This window comes from Anomaloglossus baeobatrachus, unplaced genomic scaffold, assembly GCF_048569485.1.
Source record: "Anomaloglossus baeobatrachus isolate aAnoBae1 unplaced genomic scaffold, aAnoBae1.hap1 Scaffold_217, whole genome shotgun sequence".
Classification (NCBI taxonomy): domain Eukaryota; kingdom Metazoa; phylum Chordata; class Amphibia; order Anura; family Aromobatidae; genus Anomaloglossus; species Anomaloglossus baeobatrachus.
In genome coordinates this window covers 3,376-28,787 of record NW_027441987.1, presented here as the reverse complement: position 1 = coordinate 28,787, position 25,412 = coordinate 3,376, and the positions used below count along the sequence as shown (strand labels likewise).

Genomic DNA, 25,412 nt, shown 5'->3' with positions numbered 1-25,412 from the left:
CTTTGATTAGGGCTGTCAAGCCCGATGTTGGCTTGACAGTTTTGCAGCGTCATGGCCTTCGGAAATTCAGGCCTGCCTTCCCTGCTTATAGAGACTCTGTCAGGTCCGAGGGTGAGTGGAATTCTTCAGCTTCCACATCAATGTCTGACAGTATCTCGGGTTGTTCAGACTTCTCGATGGAGAACAATGTGACACTAGTGACTGTGGTCGGGCCCGCTATGGGCATCCCTGAAGTGGCACCCAAGAGATGTCTCGATTTCGTATGTTGTGGCCTAGAAGAGGGAACCCGTGATGCCTCCCGGTTGTTGTTAATGTATAGTCCCTCATTGCTATATAAGGACCAAATGGCGGATAGGCAAAGTTCAACCCAGACTGCCCTTTGAGGAAGCAGCTTGTTCCTTCTGTCGCAGGGCCCCTTAAGCTGACTGTCGCTGCTCTCAGGATTTCAAATAGTCATCGGCCACTCTAGGCTGCTTGTGCCTGCCCTTGTTAGCTCACAGCGGCTCTACAGTTTGAGACTGGACAAGTAACGGCTGAAGGGATTGGGGGGCAATTCCCAATTCTGTGAAAATGAGGGAGGTAAGGACTTACAGCGTTCTAGGATGGAAATAACGCCACTTCCTCAAATACCTGGGAATTTTCAGCTGGGGCTTGCAACAGCTAATGTAGCTGCTTCCACAACGGAGTCCCTGGCAGTATGAGTTGACCACATCAAGGATAGGCTATGCCAGAGAGCCCCTAGACGGATCATGTCCCCACTCCTCTTCTCACAAGGAGCGGCAGCGTTCCTTTTAGACTCATCTGTGGCCTCATCCAGACTGGCAACCAGTTCTCTCGTTGTAAACCTGTTTCGGAATAGTGTCCGCTAGGTCCAGTGTGAAACATTTATTCCAGGCGGTCACATACCAGTAGTGAATCTGACGGATGCATACTATCATGTCCAGTTCGACGTAGTTCAGAGTTCCTCAGAGTAGCCTGCTTATGGAAGGAAACGTTCGACGTTTCCGGTATGCAACCCTTCCAAGGGATGTCGATGGGCTGGGAGTCTTCGCAAGATTTTCAGAAGTTACAGTGCAGAGAAGTGCTTATCATCCCTTACCTCGGCAACTTCTTGTTTGATGGCAGGGCTGCCTGTCATCGTGCCGCCTTTCTGCGGGAGGGTGTTCTTCCTGCTCACACGGGAAAGGCTCTACACTAAGAGAATCAGGATTATGTCCGAGGACAGTCCTAATTTTTTTTTTTTTTTTTTTTTTTTTAGGGCTTACTTCGATTCAGAAGTTCGGGTATTTCGTCTTCCGGTCCTAATAGATCCGGCACCAGAGGCACCAAGGTTGTCCCTCAAAGGTGCTATGTCCCTACAGGGTTTCCCTTACATCCGCCATTGCGACAGTTCGGTGGGACCGGGCGCACACTGTAGTAACCTTCAGTGGGACATATTTGAGACTCAAGTGCTTGTTGAGGATCATTGACCAAGTGCTTGCACTCCGGCACATTCGAATCCCTACATTGCTGGTTGAACCGGTGAAGTAATGAAACACGCTTCATATGACCTGAGATCCTAAGGTGCTTGCTTTTGCCGCACGTCTTCAAAGAGGAGCCCGCCTTCTGGGTCACCTGTTCTGCGGTGTGTGGTCTGGAAGCGAATCCCATGGTTTGTTTTCTTTTCTTTACTTAAAAATTGCCAGGATATGGCTGGTTGTAGACTGAGCGGTGGGCTGGTCCCTACCCTCCCTGTCTGGTCGTCAGTTCCTGTATGGAGAAGAGTAATCGGTTTGGACTGTTTCGGCAGCAGCCGGTTGAGACGGGGGATGGGTCCTCCGTCAGTCCATCGTCACTTCGATGCACGTTGACTGTGTTCCAATAATAGACCTCTTTGTGACCTGAAATAAGATTCACTGGTTCTGTTCTCTAAATCCTCGGGATCAGCCTCATGTGGTGGACGCCCTGCTGTTCGAATGTAGATGTGACCTTGTTGTACCTCTCCACTCATAGCCTGTTTCCAGCCGTGTTGAAGAAAATCCTGGAGAACAGGGCTGTGATGATCCTGATAGCGCCATTTTTTGCCAGATTACCATGATTCTATTCCCTGGTAACTTGTCGTTCTCCAGGCCGGGGGTCCTACTGGTCCTCCTCACTCAGGTTCCAGATCTTCACCCCCTGTCAGGCATATGGCATCTTACCGTGTGGTCTTTTTTGAAAGGTCACCTTACGTATCAGGGTTTTCTCTTGTTCTTGTCCCTACTCTTCTTCGGAGTAGTAAGCTGGTTAATAATCAAAAAAAAAAGAAAAGGGGGGCCTGGACAATATTCTTGTCTTCCAAGGGTGAGCCCTGATGGACCGACGACTGTTGCGGTAATCTTACAGTTTTTCCGGAAGGGTTTGACACTAGGTCTGTCATTGCGTTCACCAAGAGTTCTAATATGGGCCCTTGCAACCTGGTACCATTGTGTCCTGTCTGGAGTCCGCTGGACTCCCGGTTCATTCGGGTATGGTCTAGCCCTCTGCGCAATGTATCTTGCCCCCTTGGGGCCTTATTCTCGTTCTATCTGCCCTGACAAAGCCCCATTGATCCCTTGGAGTCCATGTCATTAACTACTCTGCCTCTGAAACAGACTTCCTGACACCGTCACATTGGCTTGTAGGGTTAGTGACTTCCAGGCCCTATCTTAGTTCCATTACTCAGCTTTCAAGGATAAGGTGTCCTGAAACCTGCCCCTCCTTGCCTCCTGATAGTACGTCATGTTTTCTTAATTCAAAAGGGAATTGTTCTTCCATCCTTTGGGATAGTCGGCAAGATCAGGAAGGGGAGGGGGGGGGGCATTGCCTGGACATTAGCGGTTCCTTATGGAATATCTGTCGGCAGCAGAGGCAGGTCCAGTTTGTTTTCTTTCAGGGTGATAGCTAGATGCTGAAGGCTTCTAAATCCACTTGGTGGGTGGATCTGCGAAGCCACTTCTTCGTCTGCTCGGCTTGTGGTAGGTATGTGCCTGTAGGTCTGAAAGTTCCCTGCAGAGGGGCAATGACATCTCATGGGCTGCAAGATCGTATGTCACCATTGAGCAGCTTGTCAGGGGCCACGTGATCTTCCCCTTTCACTCGCTATAGGCACTATAAGTTGGCCTTATTCTTGCTGGCTTCACCTGGGGAGCTCGGTTCTGTGATTTTTCCCCCCCTTGGCTTATTCCTCTATCTATGTAATTCTCTCGTGGTGCTGTCATGGGTGCTGGAAAAATACGTAATTACTTACCGGTAATGTGTTTTTTCTGAACCCATGACAGCACCCTTACATTCCCTCCCTGCATGTGGATAATTGGCTGTTTTTTAGCTGCACGGGGTTCATGTTGGTGCTGGTTATGTTATAATGTTGTTTCCTCCGGAGGTCCTTTCAGGCTCTGTAAACCAACTGATGCGGGGAGAGGTACCGCCCCTTTTTATCCTGGAGGTTTCCTGTCCTTGAAGGGCGGATCCCTTCTCTCGTGGTGCTGTCATGGGTTCAGAAAAAACACATTACCGTAAGTAATTACGTATTTTTGTTTTTTTTTGTTACTGCACTATTTTAAGTCCTGTTGTGTATAAATATGTGACTCTTCAGATTTTGTGTTATACCATGCCTGATGAAGAGACCTGAGTAGTCTCGAAAGCTTGCAATTATTACCATCTTTTCAGTTAGCCATTAAAAGGTATCAACCACTGAGGACTCTCTGTTCTTCTAAACAATTTTTTATCTCTACTGGCTAACACGGTACAAAGATATATTTTACTTATATAGAGAAGAAAGAAATAGGTTCAGAGATAAACCTTTTAATTTGCAAAGTCTTGAAGAGTTTACACTCACACACACATAATACAACACAACTGCTCCAATGTACAAGGAAATATCTGTGTATTACATATAGACTGATACATCGGCTACTGAACAAAGCAGATATTACAGAGAGCGGTATAACTATCCAGGGTGCAGGAGTCACAGTCACTCCAGGATCCTGGGCCCGGAATCTAATCCAGACACTGGGAAAGCTGGGTTAGCCGAGAAATAGGTACAGTAATCACCCAGCTTTCCCAAAGCCAGATATTTTACTAACAAGTGTACGAAAGAGGGATAGTTCATACCCTTTACAAATATTACTATTAACCCCTTCACCCATCAGCGAGCGATTTTCCGTTTTTCATCCTTCCAAGAGCCATAACGTTTTTATTTTTCCGTCAATATCCCCATATGAGGGCTCACTTTTATCTAAGTGGTGAAAAAAATATCAGAATTTTGTCCAAAAAAAGAATTGTGCTTTTGTCACCATTTTCCGAGCCCTGTGGCGTTCTCGTTTTTCAGGATCTGGGGCTCAGTGATGGCTTATTTTTTATGTCTTGAGCTGACATTTTTAATTATACCATTTTTGCATATATGAGATGTTTTGATCGCCTGTTTTTGCATCTTAATGGAATGTTGCGGCGACCAGAAAAAAAAACATACGATAATTTTGGAGTTAGGAATTATTTTCTCGCCACGCTGTGTGACGATCAGATCAATTGATTTTAGATTTTGCTAGATCGGACATTTCTGAATGGGATGGGAGTTCCCATTTCCTGGCAGGAGACACGTGCAGATAGGCAGAGGAGGAAAAAGCTGTGGAGCCTAGGAGAAAGGCTTGTGACTTAGCTAGCTAGCAAGTGAGGGTGAGGAACACTCATTATGAGAGTAGGATTCCACTTGTGAGAGACTTGCGCGTATATCGCATCACTCGTCACGGCCTGCCTCTTTCCCGACAGGTGGGAGTCAGCTACATAGAAATACAAGAGCCGACCCGCTGCCATCACCAGGCCGTGCCGGGTAATGCGATGAGAGATACGCACGAATCTCTCACAAGTGGAATCCTACCCTAAAAGTTACTAAAGATGGATAAAGAGGCCCATGAAAAGAGCTCCAGCCGGATGTTGCTATTTTATGGTACATCTCACATTAGACCCTAGTTCCTAGACAAGATTTCACTTTGACACATTTTCATGACCTTTTTTTTTTTTTAGTCACAAATACTAGTTAAGGCTATGTGCGCACGTTGCGTACAAGCCCTGCAGAAATTTCTGCAGCGATCTGAAGAGCACATGTGCGCTTTAGATCGCTGCAGAAATGTCCGTAGTGAGCGCCGATTCCATGCGCTCTGCCTGCAGCTCCTGCCATAGACAGAGCAGGAGCTGCCGGCAAAGCGCAGGAAAGAAGTGACATGTCACTTCTTTTTGCGCAGCGCTTCGGCAGTAGCCGAAGCGCTGCGCTCTTAAACGCCACGTGCGCACGGCCCCTGCACAGTCTCCATAGACTGTGCAGGGGACGCAGGACGCATGCAGTTACGCTGCGCTACAAAGCGCAGCGTAACTGCATGTTTTTACGCGACGTGCGCACATAGCCTAAAGCAATAAAAGGAGCATTTTTATTTTCTGCTAAATTAATGAACTGTGTGCAAATTTTGAAGACTTTGGGGCAAATTAAATCCGTAAAGACAAGAAAAGAAAATTGGCTTCATGAAATCACAAATGATGAATCTGGCCCGTAGTTTTCTTAGATGTTTGATTGCACATTGTACCGTATTTTCTGAATTATAAGATGCATTTTCCCCCCCCAAAACCGGGGGAAAATGGAGATGCGTCTTATAATCTGGGTATGGCTTACCGGGGCGGTATTGGTTGGTGATACTGACAGCACGGAGGAGGAGGTGTCACTGAAGTGCAGCAGCTCGGTAGGGTCAGTGAACAGAGGGTCAGCAAAACTTTGGGCTCGTGGGGTGTCTCTGCTGAGGGCGCCATTGATCTGTCGGCGGGCTGCTTTGAATCAACAGCGGCTGATGTGATGGACTTCAAGAAAATGGCCACAGAGGCCAGGCTGCACACACACACACCGCCTCCACGGCTATTTTCTTGAAGTTCATCATGTGAGTTGCCGGCGATTCAATGGAGCCTGCAGCCGTGACACCCCAGGAGCTTGCTGTATAGCCGACCCTCCATCCACTGACCCTTCTGTGCCGCAACACACCTTCCCGAACCCACAGCATCACCGACCTTTCGTCCACTAACCCTCCTGAGCCACGACACCCCCTCCTCCGAACCCGCAGCATCACCGACCCTCCCTCCTGTGACCTACCTGAGCTGCGACACCACTGACGCTCTCCCCTGGTGAGCTAAAATAAGACGCACTAGAATAAGACAGACCCAAATTTTAACTGTAAAAATGATTTTTTCCTATTTTCCTTCTTTAAATGTGGGGTGCATTTTATAATCCAGAGCGTCTTATAAAACGAGAAATACGGTACACACAGAGAAATCATATCCCACTATAGGTTACATTAGGTGAATATATTTCTTCCCTGAAGCCGCCCCTCCCAGATGACTCCAGCATTTAGTAATGAGAAATTTAAAAAAAAAATAAATAAATCGTCCCCAGCACACACAATAATAAACTCCAGCAGTAATGTGCAATAATATACCATTTATTATCCGCAGTTTTATCTGTAGTTATTCAATCATTTGTCTTAATTTTATTTATTGCAGTAAAATATTTTCAGTTTTTGCCATATGGAAACCATTAACAAGAAGCTGTTGTCAGATCCTGATATTCTTATGAGTCTTATAACAGTATGACGATATATAGTAATTCTGGCCACCACTAGGGGGAGCTAAATGTTTAAAGAGTTATGCAGCATTTTTTGGACTTAAAGGGGTTTTTCACTTCTAGAAAACTGGTTCCCAAACATTTCCCAGCCTTTAACAAAGTTAGACAGTACTCGCCCTCCCGCTGTTCGGCACCAGTTCTCCACACCCGCTTTGGTTTCTGTGTTTTGGCTGCAGCGGTGACACCATGACTGCAACGCACATCGCTGTGACCTGACGCTGGACCGGGGGAGGGGGGAGTACTGTCTAAGTTTGTGATTTTACATGCTGGGAAAGGATTAGAGATCACTTTTCTATAAATGGAAAACTCCTTTAATGACAGCTGTATAAATCTTTATGCTGTGATCTCCCCTTCGTAATGGCTGATAGTAGCGGCTGTTAAGGCCGCTTTACACGCTACGATATCGCTAGCGATCGCACCCGCCCCCCTCGTTTGTGCGTCACTGGCAAATCGTTGCCCGTGGCGCACAATATCGCTAACACCCGTCACACCTTGCTGTGGGCAGTGAACAACCTCTTCCTGAAGGGGGAGAGACGTTCGGCGTCACAGCGACGTCACACAGCGGCCGCCCAATAGAAGCGGTGGGGCGGAGATGAGCGGCCGGAACATCCCGCCCACCTCCTCATTGCAGGCGGCGACAGGTACGATGTTGTTCCTCGTTCCTGCGGTGTCACACATAGCGATGTGTGCTGCCGCAGAAACGACGAACAACCTGCGTGCAGAAGTCGGAACAACATTTGGGATATGAACGACGTGTCAACGATCAAGTGAGTATTTTTGATCGTTGAAACTCGCTCGTAGGTGTCACACGCAACGATATCACTAACAAGGCCGGATGTGCGTCATTAATTTCGTGACCCTGGCAATATCTCATTAGCGATATCGTAGTGTGTACAGACCCCTTTACAGTCATATAACTATCAGGGTACAGGTAGGAGCCGGCGGCAGTGACTCCGGCCTCATAGTACTCGGCTATGCTACTAGTGATTTCAATATTCAGAAAACGTCGCCTTCATGTGCTCGATGTGCTGACTACACAGGATGAAAATAACAGGATCTGTCAACAACACCTCATGTCATCATAACAGCAAATGGATCCGGTTGCCAGAGTCAAGACAACAATCATTTACTAAATGAAAGTGGAAGCAGCGATCGGCTGATCATCAGGAGATCTCAAGGGGAATAGATTATCTATATCTTCTACTAATTAAAACCGGAGCTCAGCCTGCTGTACACAAGGGAAATGTTGGCACTTTTCTGTAGCATCTGTCTTTAAAGGGAATCTGTCAGCAGGTTTTTGCTATGTAATCTGATAGCAGTATGATGTAGGGAAAGAAAGTCTGATTCTAGGGTTTTGCCACTGGCTCAGTAGCTTGCTGCAATTTTCAATCAGTGCATTATTAGCAGGGGATTATCACTAGAGGACTAGGTCTCATGTGGCGGCTAGTCCAGCTAATCTGTGTTACTTTGCCCTCACCACTGATTGGCAGCTTGCTACCAATATACAGTGTACACAGCAAGCTGCCAATCAGTGGTGAGGGCGGGGCTATACACAGCTCAGGATTCCAAGTTCTGCTACATGTACAGCAAAGAAAACCTAAAACTAAGTTTTCTGTAGAATTCTAAACTGTACAAAGCAGTCCAGTGACAACTCTGGAATCAGGCTCTCTGTCCCTATTAAATGCAGCTCCCAGATTACATAACAAAAACCTGCTGACAGATTCCATTTAGCAAACAATTAACAATCAAACTGTGAACTTGATAAATGTTACTGTTAAATACTAACACCGGCAATTAAGCCCAGAGATCCCGGCTCAGGGGTTAGTTTGAGTGCACATTGGGTATGTGCCCATGGGCGCTCGCACCTGCGGATTTTGCCGCGGAAAACTTGCGGATTTATCTGGATTTTCTAGATAAATCCGCAGGTTCCAGCAAGTACAGACACTCACCATGTTATCCTATGGGACATGGGGAGTGTGTGTCAATGCTGCGGTATGTGCGACTGCGGTATGTGCTGCGGATGTCCCGCAGCCGCACATAACTACATGTCAATTATTCCTGTGGATTTACCTGCGGAAATCCTGGCTCTCCACTCTGGAGATAGAGGCTGGGACTTCTGCAGGTAAGTCACATGAATGTCCACAGGTTTTCCGCAGCTATTTCGCTGGAGTACCGCAGCTATGTATAGCTGCGGATTCCGGGGAGCTGCTGCAGGAAACCTGGGAATGTATCTGCGGATATATCCGCAGGTGCAATCTCCCGTGGGCACATAGCCTTAGCGTCCCTGTAACGTGATCATGAGATGTCGGTGGGCTGCCATGACGGCGGGGACCTACGGAAAGTCCACATACTGGTCAAGCTGATTTTCCTGTGATTTTCAGCCATAAGCCGTGATTTTTACTCTACACAACAATAATGGAGCATTGCTGTACATAGAACAAAGCGATGCTCTGTGTCCTGTGCAGAGATCCCTGTGGGGGGGAAGGGGTCAGCTGTGTCCATCAGTTATTGTCAATGGTGGATCCTGCATTATCGTCCTCCAGCTTTATACCAGAGGTGTTATCTTACACTTTATTTCCTTCCTGTGTTGATAATGAGACTGCTGAGAAGTGATCTCTGGGAAAAATCTATTGTTAAGGTCAATGGTCTCAGGAAACACGAATATTTCAGGAGGCTTTGGAGGGAAATGTATTTTATGTCATAGAAAATCAGAAAAATGTTTACAATGAAAGTTACTTTACAAATAGGGAATTTTCTGAAATTTTCCTGTTACGTTGTAATCCTCACCCAGCTATCTAAGTAATACTTGTGACCATCAATATATACCTCAAATACATATAATGCAGCGTGAAGGGGCTCGGAGAAGGTGGCAGTGAAGGTATGTAAGTGTCTGATGGGATCACACAGCTCATAAAAGGACAACTGCCCGGCCTCATAATCCAGACAGATCCTGAATCTATCACTGGAGCTCTTGTCAGGTAACTGGATCTCTTTCCGGTCATGCATCACTGAAAACTGATTATCATATCTCCACAAACTCCAGGACTTGTTATTATCTCCAATTAGTGACTGACTTTCCTTCCTGTCTATACTGGGATAACACATCCCCACCCTCCACCACCCTGACCCACTGCCCTCCACATCCCAGTAATGTCGTCCTGAGGTAAATCCCCTCCTGCTCATCACCTGATTACACAGAAATCTCTCTGCTGTTTCTGGACGATTCTGCTCCTCTTCTGCCCAAGTCACAGTTTTCAGGTCGTCTGATATAAGGACATAATTACCAGCTGAGTTTACATCCAGTAATATGTCTGCAGGATCCTCCACATAGATCCCGCTCCTTATACCTGTTATTACCTCACATAATGTGTGTAATGTGTGTGAGATCACAGCCACATCCAGGTCACCTCCATCATGGAGCTGCTTATCATGTCCCCCTGTGTCCTCATCACCTCCCTCCTCCTCAAAATCACACAAGTCCCCGGTGTCTGGTTCCTGTAAGACGGTCAGTGGATCAGTCATGTTACACAGCTCCTCAATGTGCCTCATCTTCCTGGACAGCTCGTCCTTCTTTATCTCCAGTTTATGGATCACAACAGACAATGACATTGATTTTTGTTTTTCCCTCATGGAGATCTCACTCAGGACCTTCTTCTCCAGGTCGTCCACCCGTCTCCTGATGTCTGTACACAGGGCAGTGACTCTCTCGGCTTCTCCAGCAGCTTTTTCTTGAGCTTTTCTCCGGCGCTCCTCCAGACTCCGGACTCTTTCCTCAGTCTCCTCTCTCTTTGTGGTCAGTTTCTGGAGAACATTTCTCAGTTTCTTCTTCTTCTTCTCTGAGGCCTCATCCAGTGACTCCATTTTATGTTCATTATGTTTCCCAATCAAACTGCAGGACACACAGATACAAGCCGCGTCCTCAGTGCAGTAATATTCCAGGATCTTCTTATGGACAGGACATTTCCTTTTCTCCAGAGAAGTGCTGGGATCAGATAAGACGTGTTCTGGTGATTTGCTGTGAGCCCTCAGGTGTTTCTCACACAGAGAAGCCTCACAGTGTAGACAGGATCTAACAGCAGGTACAGGAGAGTCCACACAGTAAGTGCAGCAGATCCCGGTGATCTCCTCTTGTTCTTGCTGAGTAATCAAGAAACGTTCTGCGACATTATGAAGATTTATGTTCCTCATCAGCGCCGGCCGCTCCTGAAACTCATCTCTGCATTCAGGACAGGAAAAAACTCCAGACTCGTCCTGTGTATCCAGCACACGATCAATACAGACCTGGCAGAAGTTGTGTCCACATCTCAGCGTTACAGGATCCTTAAAAATAGATAAACAGATGGAGCAGAGCAGCTCGTCTCTCAGATCAGCAGACGCCATGGCTCATAGCTGAGGGAAGGAAGAAACAAAACGGAATGTGTCTGATAATACTTAGCAATGTTGTAGTTACACCTATTCACTTAAAAGGGGTAGTTCACCCCTTTTCATTATGGGCCACATCGATATGTTTTCTCTCAAATACCTTGTGTTGCCAATAGTGCCTGTGAGTGGGCGCTATTGTAGTCCACTCACCCCCCATCATGTGACCCCTGGGATCCGGTGATGTCTCGTCAACTGAGGCCGGCCGCAGTTTCTATGAGTGACTGGGCTGTGGGCGTCGTTGCACCGCTCAACAAAGCCCAGCGTAACAGTCCAGCATCTCCCTGCTCCTTCACTGCAGAGCACACAAGCAGGAGCGATGCTGGGCTGTGACGAGCGGGGAAACGCCACCCACAGCCCAGTGACTCACAGAGACTGGGGCCGGCCGCGGTAGTGTCACGTGAACAGGAAGTTGACGTGACATCACCAGATCCCCGAGGTTAAAGAACCAGGCGGTCATGCGATGGTTAACAGCGGTCCGCAATAGAGCCGCTCACAGGCCAATGGAAGGTATTTCAGATACACATTCTTTCTCAAGGTTATACCGATGTAGCAAAAAATCAAAATGGGTGAACTACTTATTTAACTCCTTAATAGGAATCTGCCACCAGTTGTTTAATATCCGTTGTGAGAGTAACGTGATGTAGGGGCAGAGAGAAAGAAGGAGCAAGAAAAGCACAATACGGTGATACCATAACACAATTGTGAATAGATAAGGGATGTATGCTCACCAGATTAAGTTGTGTATCACACAAGAACTTTAGAGTATATCAGCTGCCGATGGTCACTCAAGATGATGGAGGAGAGTTGTAGGAAATATGCGTGACTTCTATCTCCGCTGCTGGAAGGTGAGACAAACGGGTGGGGAAAGAAACAACAAAAGCACTCCTTGGTATCTTCAGTAGGGACCTTCGCAGCTGCAATAGAAACACCACCACTTACTTTAATGGGTCCTGCATTTTTTATTCAAAACGGTTTTCTCTGATGCACAGCTTCATTACCAGTTTTCTGAATGCTGAGCCCTGTATAATCCCACCCAGACCACTGATTGGCAGCATTCTGTCTATAATGTGGATAAGCAGAAAGCTTAAAATAGGAAATATGCATGACTTCTACCTGTGCAGCTGGAAGGTAAGAAACAGGTGGGAAAAGACTAAGCAAAAAGCACTCCTTGGTTTTATTCAGTAGTTCGCAGCTGCAATTGAAATAACACCACAGCTATGCAGCGCTGAGCTCCTTCAACATGGTCAGCATACATATGAGCTATAACCGGCAAAGGGAGGAGTGAGAAGCGAATATTTACAGGAGAAGGTTGCGGCTGTAGCTCAGGTTACATCTACCTGTTACATCACTGCAGAATAGACATTTACCTTAACCCTTTCAATACCTGACGGATTGAAATACGGTAAAAAGGATGCAGGAGACAAGAGGATTCCTGAGATTTATTTCCTAAGCATCTCAAGGTATTTCAACCTCTTCATCAGGAAAAAAAAACCCACAAAGGCGCAGGCATCTCAAAAAAGTCCACATTTCAAAAGGCGCCAAGGACAAGCACATGACATGTCAGATGTCACTCTCAGTTTGATTCAAAAGTAAAAATATGCAAAAAAAAAAAAAAAAAATAAAATAGATTTAACAAAACTTTTTACAATTATGCTGAAATGTCATGTATATAGACAATTTGGCATACATTTATATAGAAATATAAGCTTTATTTTGTGGACATAAAAGTATCTCAGATAAAATGAGTGTTTGGCTGTGATGTGTATAGAGCTTGTAATCTTGTGGGGATGTGATATATGAAGTGCTGTTAGTAAGAGGAGCTACAATGATGTTCGGATCGCATGCTGAGAACGAAGGACGGGTGGACAGTCAGCAGCAGAGCATCAAAGGAAGAGAGGTTGGTCAATTACAAAGTGGAAAAAGTGGTCCACGTCATACACACTCGCCAGCACAGGCGCACTAGAATACTTTGATCTGCCCTGAGCAGGGCAGATCAAAGTGCGCCTGCGCATGACCTCAGTGCTGGCGAGTGTGTATGACGTGGACGCGTCATGCACACAGGCTTCAGAAGACGGAGGAGCAAGATGGTTGAGAGAGGAGGCGCCACTCACCAGGCCGACCAGCACCGCAGCGACCAGTTAAGGTGAATATTATAAAGTGTTTTTATGTTCTCACAGCGGCCTGCGCTGTTAGAATGCTGTATATAAGAGCCCGGTGGTGGTGGCCGCAGCTTATAGGCCATAAAACTGGTGACAGGTTCCCTTTAAATTTTTGTAAAAAATTAACTGAAAATTGGGGCGTGCAATATTATTCATCCCCTTTACTTTCAGTGCAGCAAACTCACGCCAGAAGTTAATTGAGGATCTCTGATTGATCCAATGTTGTCCTAAATGACTGATGATGATAAATATAATCCACCTCTGTGTAATCTAGTCCCCGTATAAATGCACCTGCTCTGTGATAGTCTCATGTTCTGTTTAAGGCGCAGATAGCATCATGAAGACCAAAGAACACAACAGGCAGGTCCGTGATACTGTTGTGGAGAAGTTTAAAGCCGGATTTGGTTGCAAAAAGATTTCCAAAACTTTAAACATCCCAAGAAGCACTGTGCAAGCGATCATATTGAAATGGAAGGAGTATCATACCACTGCAACTCTACCAAGACTCTGCTTTACCTCAAAAATTCCATGTCAAACCAGAAGACTGATCAGAGATGCAGCAAAGAGGCCCAGGATCACTCTGGATGAACTGCAGAGATCTACAGCTGAGGTGGGAGAGTCTGTCCATAGGACAACAATCAGCCGTACACTGCACAAATCTGGCCTCTATGGAAGAGTGGCAAGAAGAAAGCCATTTCTCAAAAGATATCCATAAAAAGTGTCATTTAAAGTTTGCCACAAGCCACCTGGAGACACCAAACATGTGGAAGAAGGGGCTCTGGTCAGATGAAACCAAAATTGAACTTTTTGGACACAATACCAAACAATATGCTTGTCATAAAAGCAACACAGCTCATCACACCATCCCCACTGTCAAACATGGTGGTGGCAGCATCATGGTTTGGGTCTGCTTTGCTTCAGCAGGGACAGAGAAGATGGTTAAAATTGATGGGAAGATGGATGGAGACAAATACAGGACCATATTTAAAGCAAACCTGTTTGAGTCTGCAAAAGACCCGAGACTGGGACGGAGATTTGTCTTCCAACAAGACAATGATCCCAAACAAAGCAAAATCTACTATGGAATGGTTCACAAATAAACGTATCCAGGTGTTAGAATGGCCAAGTCACAGTCCAGACCTGAATCCAATCGAGAATCTGTGGCAAGAGCTGAAAACTGCTGTTCACAAACGCTCTCCATCCAACCTCACTCAGCTCCAGCTGTTTACAAAGGAAGAATGGGCGAGAATTTCAGTCTCTCGATGTGCAAAACTGATAGACACATACCCCAAGCGACTTGTGCTGTAATCGCAAAAAAGGTGGCGCTACAAAGTATTAACTTAAAGGGGACGAATAATATTGCACGCCCCAATTTTCAGTTTTTTATTTTTTACAAAGTTTAAAATAAGCAATAAATATTCAACTTCACAATTGTGACCCACTTGTTGTTGATTCTTCACCATAAAATTTTTACCAATTCTGTTTGAAGCCTGAAATGTGGGAAAAGGTTGAAAAATTCAAGGGGTGCGAATACTTTTGCAAGGCACTGTACCTCATGTAATAGCTCAAACTGCTTTTTTTTACTCAGGTGGCACCAATATTCGCTTCATAGATGGTCATTGCTACACACAATTAAGCTTCAGAAAGGTCTAGTGCACATTCAGCTCAGCGTTCACCGTGCACACAGAGCTGCTCGTGGTTCTGGGTGCATATTGCACCCGACAGGTTCACTTTAAACAAATGTGAACATCTCAAGCACTACATCGCTCAAGATGAAGATTGTGAGACTCTTCTGTGTCGCCCAGGGCAATATCCCGGGCCGTATATTTACGGGGATACGGTGTCACGGGAGAATACTGGCCGTTGCCCCGTTCCGTGACCCTGGGGACGCTTTTTAATGGGGAGTATTTACAGGGGAGATTAAAGTCTTTGGTGTGACACCACCTGCGGATTGCAGTTAGGATGGTGGAACCACCGCTGCTGGGTTGGTTATCCCTAGGGCTGGTGGTAATGGCAGCTGTGGTGGTAGGCCCTCTACAGGTAGGGCCGGGCCCTGGGGAATAGATACTGGAGACTTTTGCCAAAGAAGGGAAGCCACACTGTGGGGTGTAAGTTAACAGTTTTACTCACTCTGGACCCTTGGACGGCTGGTTCAGGTCCCTGTAGTTCGTTTGACGACTCAGTTGCTCTGTCCCCTGCAACCTCAGTGTGGTTGGGTCCCCGTAGCATGAAGTCTGTTGGAGTCCTGACTGTCTTTCGGCAGTCTCCTCGTACGTATGGTGGGCAATGCATTGTGGACCCTGTAGGGTTGGTCCGTGGTCCCGAACCTTGATCCGCTCGTTACTGCTGATACCCCCGGATCTGTGGGTCAGTGAAGGTCCCCTCACTGTGCAGGTATTTGCCAGGCCGCGTGAAGCTGGCGCCTGACCTAAGGCCCTGTGCCCCGTCGGTGCTCTGGTTCCAGTGGTACTTGGGTGTACCTACCCTGGCATCTACTCTCCTGTACCCTCGGGTCACCATTGCACGACCCAGCTTGAGGTCACTTCCATTCACTTTCACTCTCCTGACTTGACTGACTGTCCCCTCCCACCAGGCTGTCTAGTCCCCTGGACTGGCTCCGCCCTCTGTGGTGTCTGACTAGCCAATTACCCCTGGTGTGGAGTGGAAACTGGGAGTGTGTGTGTGTGTGTATGTATTACTGGCACTGGTGTTCCAGGTCCCTAGGGAAAGGCCCTGCAGTCTAATGAGGATGCAGTACCTAGCAGTGCCCTGAGTAGTTCAGAAGAGCTACATTTCCTGCACGGGACGAAAAAAAAAAAAAAGAAAGATTGAAATCTGAATTCCCAAATGTTGAAATTGCACTCAGATAGTTCATGTGCTTGACGGAGACCAACTCTACTGGAGAGCTTACTTTTTCAAAACTGAAACTTCTAAAAAAAATTGCTTCGTAATCACCGTTTCCACTGGCTTCCCTCATGTGCATGGAGAGTGACATCCTGAAGACCATTGAATTCAATCCAATAAGAAAGAAATTCTCTGAAAACAAAATCCATACCTCCATAGTGTACCATATAATGTGTGTGACTTACTGAGGATTATTGTGTTTTTCGAGCCTTGTGTATTGTTCAGATGTTTATCATGTTGATCACTTGATTGTTTTCAATGTGTTCACACCAGTTTTGTTGACGTGCCAATAAAATAAATATATGTTTAATATTATCGCCATTTACCTTATATTCTTGTAAGTGGTTGTCGTAGAGGCCCCAGCACACTGGTTTGCCCAGGGGCCCAAAATGCTGTTAAAGGAACCTGTCACATGGTTTTTTGCTTTATAAGCTGCGGCCACCACCACTGGGATCTTATATACAGGATTCTAACATGCTACAGTTAGGTCCAGAAATATTTGGACAGTGACACAATTTTCGCGAGTTGGGCTCTGCATGCCTCCACATTGGATTTGAAATGAAACCTCTACAACAGAATTCAAGTGCAGATTGTAACGTTTAATTTGAAGGTTTGAACAAAAATATCTGATAGAAATTGTAGGAATTGTACACATTTCTTTACAAACACTCCACATTTTAGGAGGTCAAAAGTAATTGGACAAATAAACCAAACCCAAATAAAATATTTTTATTTTCAATATTTTGTTGCGAATCCTTTGGAGGCAATCACTGCCTTAAGTCTGGAACCCATGGACATCACCAAACGCTGGGTTTCCTCCTTCTTAATGCTTTGCCAGGCCTTTACAGCCGCAGCCTTCAGGTCTTGCTTGTTTGTGGGTCTTTCCGTCTTAAGTCTGGATTTGAGCAAGTGAAATGCATGCTCAATTGGGTTAAGATCTGGTGATTGACTTGGCCATTGCAGAATGTTCCACTTTTTTGCACTCATGAACTCCTGGGTAGCTTTGGCTGTATGCTTGGGGTCATTGTCCATCTGCACTATGAAGCGCCGTTCGATCAACTTTGCGGCATTTGGCTGAATCTGGGCTGAAAGTATATCCCAGTACACTTCAGAATTCATCCAGCTACTCTTGTCTGCTGTTATGTCATCAATAAACACAAGTGACCCAGTGCCATTGAAAGCCATGCATGCCCATGCCATCACGTTGCCTCCACCATGTTTTACAGAGGATGTGGTGTGACTTGGATCATGTGCCGTTCCCTTTCTTCTCCAAACTTTTTTCTTCCCATCATTCTGGTACAGGTTGATCTTTGTCTCATCTGTCCATAGAATACTTTTCCAGAACTGAGCTGGCTTCATGAGGTGTTTTTCAGCAAATTTAACTCTGGCCTGTCTATTTTTGGAATTGATGAATGGTTTGCATCTAGATGTGAACCCTTTGTATTTACTTTCATGGAGTCTTCTCTTTACTGTTGACTTAGAGACAGATACACCTACTTCACTGAGAGTGTTCTGGACTTCAGTTGATGTTGTGAACGGGTTCTTCTTCGCCAAAGAAAGTATGCGGCGATCATCCACCACTGTTGTCATCCGTGGACACCCAGGCCTTTTTGAGTTCCCAAGCTCACCAGTCAATTCCTTTTTTCTCAGAATGCACCCGACTGTTGATTTTGCTACTCCAAGCATGTCTGCTATCTCTCTGATGGATTTTTTCTTTATTTTCAGCCTCAGGATGTTCTGCTTCACCTCAATTGAGAGTTCCTTAGACCGCATGTTGTCTGGTCACAGCAACAGCTTCCAAATGCAAAACCACACACCTGTAATCAACCCCAGACCTTTTAACTACTTCATTGATTACAGGTTAACGAGGGAGACGCCTTCAGAGTTAATTTCAGCCCTTAGATTCTCTTGTCCAATTACTTTTGGTCCCTTGAAAAAGTAACTGTATATATATAAGAGCCCAGACCACTGTGTAGAACATAAAAAACACTTTATAATACTCACCTAAACCGGTCGTTATGGTGGATGTGGATGAAATGGGCATCTTTGTCCTCCGGTGCCGGCGCCTCCTCTTTCGGCCATCTTCATCCTCCTTCTGAAGCCTGTGTGCATGACGCGTCTACTTCATACAGACTCGCCGGTCCCGCGCATGCGCACTACAATACTTTATCTGTCCTGCTCAGGCCCTGAATGCCGGCGAGACTGTATGACGTCGGACACGTCATGCACTGCGGCTTCAGAAGATGGAGGACAAAGATGGCTGAAAGAGGAGGCGTCGGCACTGGAGGACGAAGACACCCATTTGACGTATAAGTACAGGGTAGAGCTGGGCTCAACTGCGGGTATGGGGGAGGTGCTTAAGGGAAAAGAGCGTTACACTTTTTGCATTACCCTGTTGTTATTGATTGTGTGCTTGGGATTTGTTAAACCCATTTGACGTATATCCACCGCTGCGACCAGTTTAGGCGAGTATTATAAAGTGATTTTTATGTCCTACACAGCGGCGTGGGCTCTTATATACAGCATATTAGAATATTGTATATAAGAGCCCACTGGTAGTGGCCGCAGTTTATAGGCTAAAAAACTGGTGACAGGTTCCCTTTAAGATGACCCTGGTCTGGAGACTTGTGGCCAGTCTGTACATCCCAACCCATTCTCAGATTGTAAGACATGGATGAATGAGGCCGGCTTCACAGAGGTCACCTCACACCTCAGCCATTTCTCTCAACTGTGTTATCTAAGGGGTTTAAATTCCGGTTGCTTCGCTATCTCCATTCCCGGCCTTTGCAGCAGAGTATCTGCTCTATTTTATAGAGGACACCAACTGCTTAGGTGAAAGCACAACATCTCTGGAGAACGTGTAGGGTGGCACGAGGTGGTAGGGGCAGATGAGGGACTGACTCCAGACGCCCCCGAACACTACATGAAAACCATGGCCCTGGCTGAGTGCGTGGACTTGTGTGGTGCAGGTCATGCCTCTTAGCAGACCGCATGTCACCATTGCCTTTGGCAGGCCAGGACCAGACAGCAGTGTAGACCGACACCGAGATCACCAGTCCTTATTAAACAAGTCTTTTACTGAACAGTTTCCACAGTTCTTTCGGCATTACATCACATGTGAGCAGGGGCTGGCTGGCAAATTTTGGCCGGGGGGGGTCAAGCACACAGCAGCAGCCCATGAGCAGCGGCCAATCCTTATTGTATTTACCTCCGGCTGCTTCATGTAGGGAGTAGAGGTAACAAGTTTTTTGAAAAGATAAAAGCCGAAGTAATGATGATATAGTTGTGGTCAAATGCCGACTAAATTCTCATCCACGTCTATCAGTGTCCTACTGAGAGAAGTGTCTGGGACTCTACTTAGCACGTGACCATAACTGTGCAAAATGCATACATCCACTCTCTGGGTCGCACTGTGCTCTGCTGCTCTTCTCAGTGACGTCACCGCTCTGCACTCTTCTGGTTGCACTGAGATCTGCTCCTCTTCTCAGTGACGTCACCGCTCTGCACTCTTCTGGTTGCACTGAGATCTGCTCCTCTTCTCAGTGATGTCACCGCTCTGCACTCTTCTGGTTGCACTGAGATCTGCTCCTCTTCTCAGTGATGTCACCGCTCTGCAGACTCTCTGGGTCACGCTGCGCTCTGCGTGACCTAGAAGAGGCTTTTACAAAGTTAAAATACAGTTGTAAAGTTGTAAAGTTACATACAGTATAGAGGACAATACGTGACTGGTATATGATGTATCAGAGACATATTATCCTGCACTGTATATACATCTGATGTCTGTGCACATAGTATATTACATACAGTATAGAGGACAATACAGACATCATTATACCATTCACATTTTACCCTGTATATAACATCAGCTGTTACATACAGTATACAGGATAATATGTGACTGGTGTAAGTACAGAATATCAGATATTATACCAGTTACATATTATCCTGTATATTACATCCGGTATACGGGAGAATATGTGACCGGTGTATGATATACTGTGAGTACAGACAGTTATTGTAAGAGGCACATGTGAATGGCGCTTCAGAGCGTATGATCAACTACAGCTCCACATACATGGCGCTATTCAGAATATACAAAATAATAAACCAATAATGACCCTGAGAAGTGCGAAGTACAATGTCTCCTCTCTGATAACAGGACAGGAGAAAGGGTACTGTGCAGTGTATATACAGTGTGTCCACCCATATCCTGTCCACTGCCATTAACCTGAGAACGGCGGCAGCTATAGGCATAGAAGTGGTGTCTAGGTATAGTAAAGTAGCCATGCGCTACGCAATGTAACCACCTATAGCGCCACCTGGTGGAAAACAATGGAGTTAGCATTTTTATCTCGAAAACGGAACAAGATAGAGAAAAAAAGTAAATTACAAAAACGTACATTTTCTATTCAATACGAATCGACACCTTGCATACAGAAATGCTATGATTAGAACGTGTAAAACTCACAAGGCTGCCGACGTGAAGCGATACCTCATGGAGACCTTCCTACAAGTCATTGGGTATGGTGGCTGTGTGGAGTGGCCTCCACGCTCACCTGACCTGACCCCATTGGACTTCTTTCTGTGAGGTCACATCAAACAGCAGGTGTATGCGACCCCTCCACCAACATTGCAGGACCTACGACGACGTAACACAGATGCTTGTGCAAACATGTTACCTACCATATTGCACAACGTGCAGCAAGATACAGTATGCTGTGCAGAGTCCAGATGTGCATTGCAGCTGACGGGGTCCACTTTGAGCATCAGTTAAATGAGCGCCATATGCATGACCAGCATTCAATGTTTTGGGGGGGTCATGGGTTTCATATCATAGCATTTCTGTATATAAGGTGTCGATTCGTATACAATTGATGATGCCTGCAACTTTGTAATTCACTTTTTTTCTCTATCTCGTTCCGTTTTCGAAATAAAAATGCTAACTCCATTGTTTTCCACCAGGTGGCGCTATAAGTGGTTTCATTGCATAGCGCATGGCTACTTTACTATACCTAGACACCACTTATATGCCTATAGCTGCCGCTGTTCTCAAGTTAATGGAGGTGGACAGGATATGGGTGGACACTCTGTATATACATACGCACACACAGCCAGGCCTCATATAATTATATATATATATATATATATATATATATATATATATATATATATATATTCTATATATAAATATACACACACAGCCAAGCCTCATATGTGTGCACAAGAGCGCGCGCGCACACGCACACAGCCAAGCCTCATATGTGTGCACAAGCGCGCGCGCACACACACACAGCCAAGCCTCATATGTGTGCACAAGCGCGCGCACACACACAGCCAAGCCTCATATGTGTGCACAAGCGCGCACACACACACAGCCAAGCCTCATATGTGTGCACAAGCGCGCGCGCACACACACAGCCAAGCCTCATATGTGTGCACAAGCTCGCGCGCGCGCGCGCACACACACAGCAAAGCCTCATATGTGTGCACAAGCTCGCGCGCGCGCACACACACACACACAGCAAAGCCTCATATGTGTGCACAAGCGCGCGCACACACACACAGCCAAGCCTCATATGTGTGCACAAGCGCACGCACACACACACAGCCAAGCCTCATATGTGTGCACAAGCGCGCGCACACACACACAGCCAAGCCTCATATGTGTGCAAAAGCGCGCACACACACACACAGCCAAGCCTCATATGTGTGCACAAGCGCGCACACACACAGCAACGCCTCATGTGTGCACAAGCTTGCGCACACACACAGCCAAGCCTCATGTGTGCACAAGCGCGCACACAGCCAAGCCTCATGTGTGCACAAGCGCGCACACAGCCAAGCCTCATGTGTGCACAAGCGCGCACACACACACACACAGCCAAGCCTCATATGTGTGCACAAGTGTGCACACACACACACACAGCCAAGCCTCATATGTGTGCACAAGCGCGCGCGCACACACACACACACAGCCAAGCCTCATATGTGTGCACAAGCGCGCACACACACACACAGCCAAGCCTCATATGTGTGCACAAGCGCGCGCACACACACACAGCCAAGCCTCATATGTGTGCACAAGCGCGCGCACACACACACAGCCAAGCCTCATATGTGTGCACAAGCGCGCGCACACACACAGCCAAGCCTCATATGTGTGCACAAGCGTGCGCACACACACAGCCAAGCCTCATATGTGTGCACAAGCGCGCGCACACACACAGCCAAGCCTCATATGTGTGCACAAGCGCGCGCACACACAGCCAAGCCTCATATGTGTGCACAAGCGCGCGCACACACAGCCAAGCCTCATATGTGTGCACAAGCGCGCGCGCACACACACAGCCAAGCCTCATATGTGTGCACAGGCGCGCGCGCACACACAGCCAAGCCTCATATGTGTGCACAAGCGCACACACAGCCACGCCTCATATGTGCGCACACACGCACGCGCACACACACACACAGGCCTTATATGCGTGTGTGTGCGCACACACACAAACACAGGCCTCATATGCGCGCGCGCACACAGGCCATTTTTTTTATATATATATATATATATATATATATATATACTGTACATACATACACACACACAGGCCTCATATATTCGCGCGTGCGTACACACACAGCCAGGTCACATACACAAGTAATACAACAAGGCACAAATACACAGACCCAGGTATGAATACTTACCCTCCAACACGTGTCTGCACAAGCAATGGCGCCGGCCGCAGAGAGAGGAGAACAGGAAGTCAGCTCTTCGCAGTGAAGTTCCGGCAGATCAGCCCTGCATGACCCTGGCCCCGCCCCCAGGTCTGCTCCGGGAGTGGCAGAGTGCGGCTTCCGTAGAGCAGTGAGTGCAGCTGCCGCCTCCTGTGTCTGCAGCCAGGAGCTTCAGGCCGGGAGCAGCCGCTCACACCAATGGCATAGATGGCCGATACTACAGCTCATACACCGGCCGCAGGGCCGCTCCCCTGCAGCAATGGCCGCTTCCCCCCTGCAGCAATGGCCGCTTCCCCCCCGCAGCAGTGGCCGCTTCCCCCTGCAGCAATGGCCGCTTCCCCCCGCAGCAATGGCCGCTTCCCCCTGCAGCAATGGCCGCTTCCCCCCCGCAGCAATGGCCGCTCCCCCTGCATGTGGATAGTGGCACGTGGCTGGAGCACAGGGTCATGGGGACAGTGCAGCCTCGGTTGTTCCCGGTCTCTGTGAGCTCCGGCATATCCCTGCTCCACACAATGGCCCCGGCTCTGACAGTCCCTCTCCACTCAGGAGCTCCATGTCTCCTTCCTCACAGAGCAGGGGCTGCAGGGGTCGCACATAAGGCAGGAGGGGGCATCAGGCCACTGTCAGGGGAAGGGCTCTGCTCCCATAGCTTTGGGTTGGTTTGGCCATGGTCTATGTGAGCAGCATTGCTGTGCTCGGGCTGTGCCTCAGTTATTCCCCCATATTGTCTCCACACGTGTTTTATTCCTGAGACGCCTGATCTGTGTCACACATTGCTGGTGCTGTATCTGCCCTCACTGGTCTCCTGCAGTGTGCTGCCATCTAGTGTCCTGTCCTTTGCATTACACCCTATATTTTATTCTGTTTTTCACAATAAAGATTATATGTTTTATCCTTTTTTTTGTTCTATCTTCTGTGAATTGGTCTTAGTTTTGCTAAACTTGAAGCAATTACACCCATAGTTATTTCTGAGCAGGGGGTGGTGGGATTATATTGTGATACTTGGACATCTTTTTACTTTAAACCCCTTTGCTCAGTGTAATTGGCTGAAATTTGTTGTGTCTTTTGCTTGTTTTTTTAAGGAAAATGGCGTCCGGAGGTAGCGTGTGCAGATGAGATCCTGGCTTGTCATTGAGCCGATATCGCAATCTGCTCATGCGCAGACGCCAGGAGCCATTTCTTTGAAGCCCGCACCGCCGAAAGTGTCTGGATGTTTCCTGCCTCACTCACAGCACCCGCAGCAAGCATCTGTTACCCCCTCCACACCGCCACAGCATCGCCCTGCTCCACCATCGCCGCCTCTGCCTCCTGTGACCCCGCTCCACCACCGCCCCCGTCTCCTGTGACCCACGCTCCACCACCGCCCTGCTCCACCACCGCCCCTGCCTCCTGTGACTCCCGCTCCACCACGGCTGATACCCCTTCACGGTAAGACACCACCGAATTGTAAGATGGACACCCCTTTTTTTTTATCTAAACTTGTGATCTTATAATCCGGTGCATTTTATAAACTGCAAAATACGGTGTGTGTGTGTATACACCCACACACACACACACACCGTATTTTGCAGCTTACACCTCATCTCTAGAACAACTATTAAAGGGAACCTGTCACCTAAAATATGCGTTCTGACCTATCAGCAGACGCATGTGTGCCCTAATTACACCTCCCTACCCATCCCTGTGTTAGAAAATTGTATAATATGAAGGTAATAAAAAACGTTTTATTACCTTCATATTTCGTATGTAAATAGCAGGGAATATGGACACAGGGGCGGCGCCTTGCCCTGCATACTTTCCGTGGTATCACACCCCTGCGTGCATTGTGGCAGGCTTCGTTTCCGGGTGTTCACGCACCGGCTTCAGACGCGCACTACGCGTCTGAAACTGACAAGGAGAACCCGGAAGGGAAGCCTGCGGCAATAGTAAGTGTAAACGCGTGCAGGATAGAATGAGTGACGGTGACGTTGCTCATGTGACTCCATGGTATCATGCCCACAGGGGCGTGATACCACGGAAAGTATGCAGGGGCAAGGTGCCGCCCCTGTGACCATATTCCCTGCTATTTACATACGAAATATGAAGGTAATAAAACGTTTTTTATTACTTTCATATTATACAATTTTATAAGACAGGGATGGGTAGGAAGGTGTAATTAGGGCACACATGCGTCTGCTGATAGGTCAGAACGCATATTTTAGGTGACAGGTTCCCTTTAAGAGGAGACTTTGTGCAGCAGCCTTCATGGTAAAATAGCTGCTAGGAAACCACTGCTAAGGCAGGCAACAAGCAGAAGAGACTTGTTTGGGTAAAGAACACAAGGAATGGACATTAGACCAGTGGAAATCTCTGCTTTGGTCTGATGAGTCCAAATTTGAGGTCTTTGGATCCAATAGTGCGCACATTTCACATTTCGTACAGTGCCCGTGTTGACTCTGTGCGCCCGCTCCTGTCACACACACAATAGTATCCTCTCATAAAGCGCTGTAAAGCCGAACGAGCACAGACATACCAGCAACTAAACCACTAATGTTTTTTCCTCA

The 25,412-nt window shown here is 47.1% G+C and overlaps 1 protein-coding gene across 1 annotated transcript; it reads right to left on the bottom strand.

Annotated features, from left to right (window-relative positions):
• Positions 1-6,377: 6,377 nt before the first annotated feature.
• Positions 6,378-23,115, bottom strand: LOC142261411 (E3 ubiquitin/ISG15 ligase TRIM25-like). The gene is made up of 3 exons (XM_075332101.1): positions 22,840-23,115; positions 11,806-11,991; positions 6,378-11,044 (listed from the first exon to the last, which is right to left on the bottom strand). The coding sequence occupies exon 3, from the start codon at positions 11,033-11,035 to the stop codon at positions 9,425-9,427; it is 1,611 nt and encodes a 536-aa protein (XP_075188216.1). The 5' UTR covers positions 11,036-11,044; positions 11,806-11,991; positions 22,840-23,115; the 3' UTR covers positions 6,378-9,424.
• Between the last annotated feature and the right edge of the window lie 2,297 nt (positions 23,116-25,412).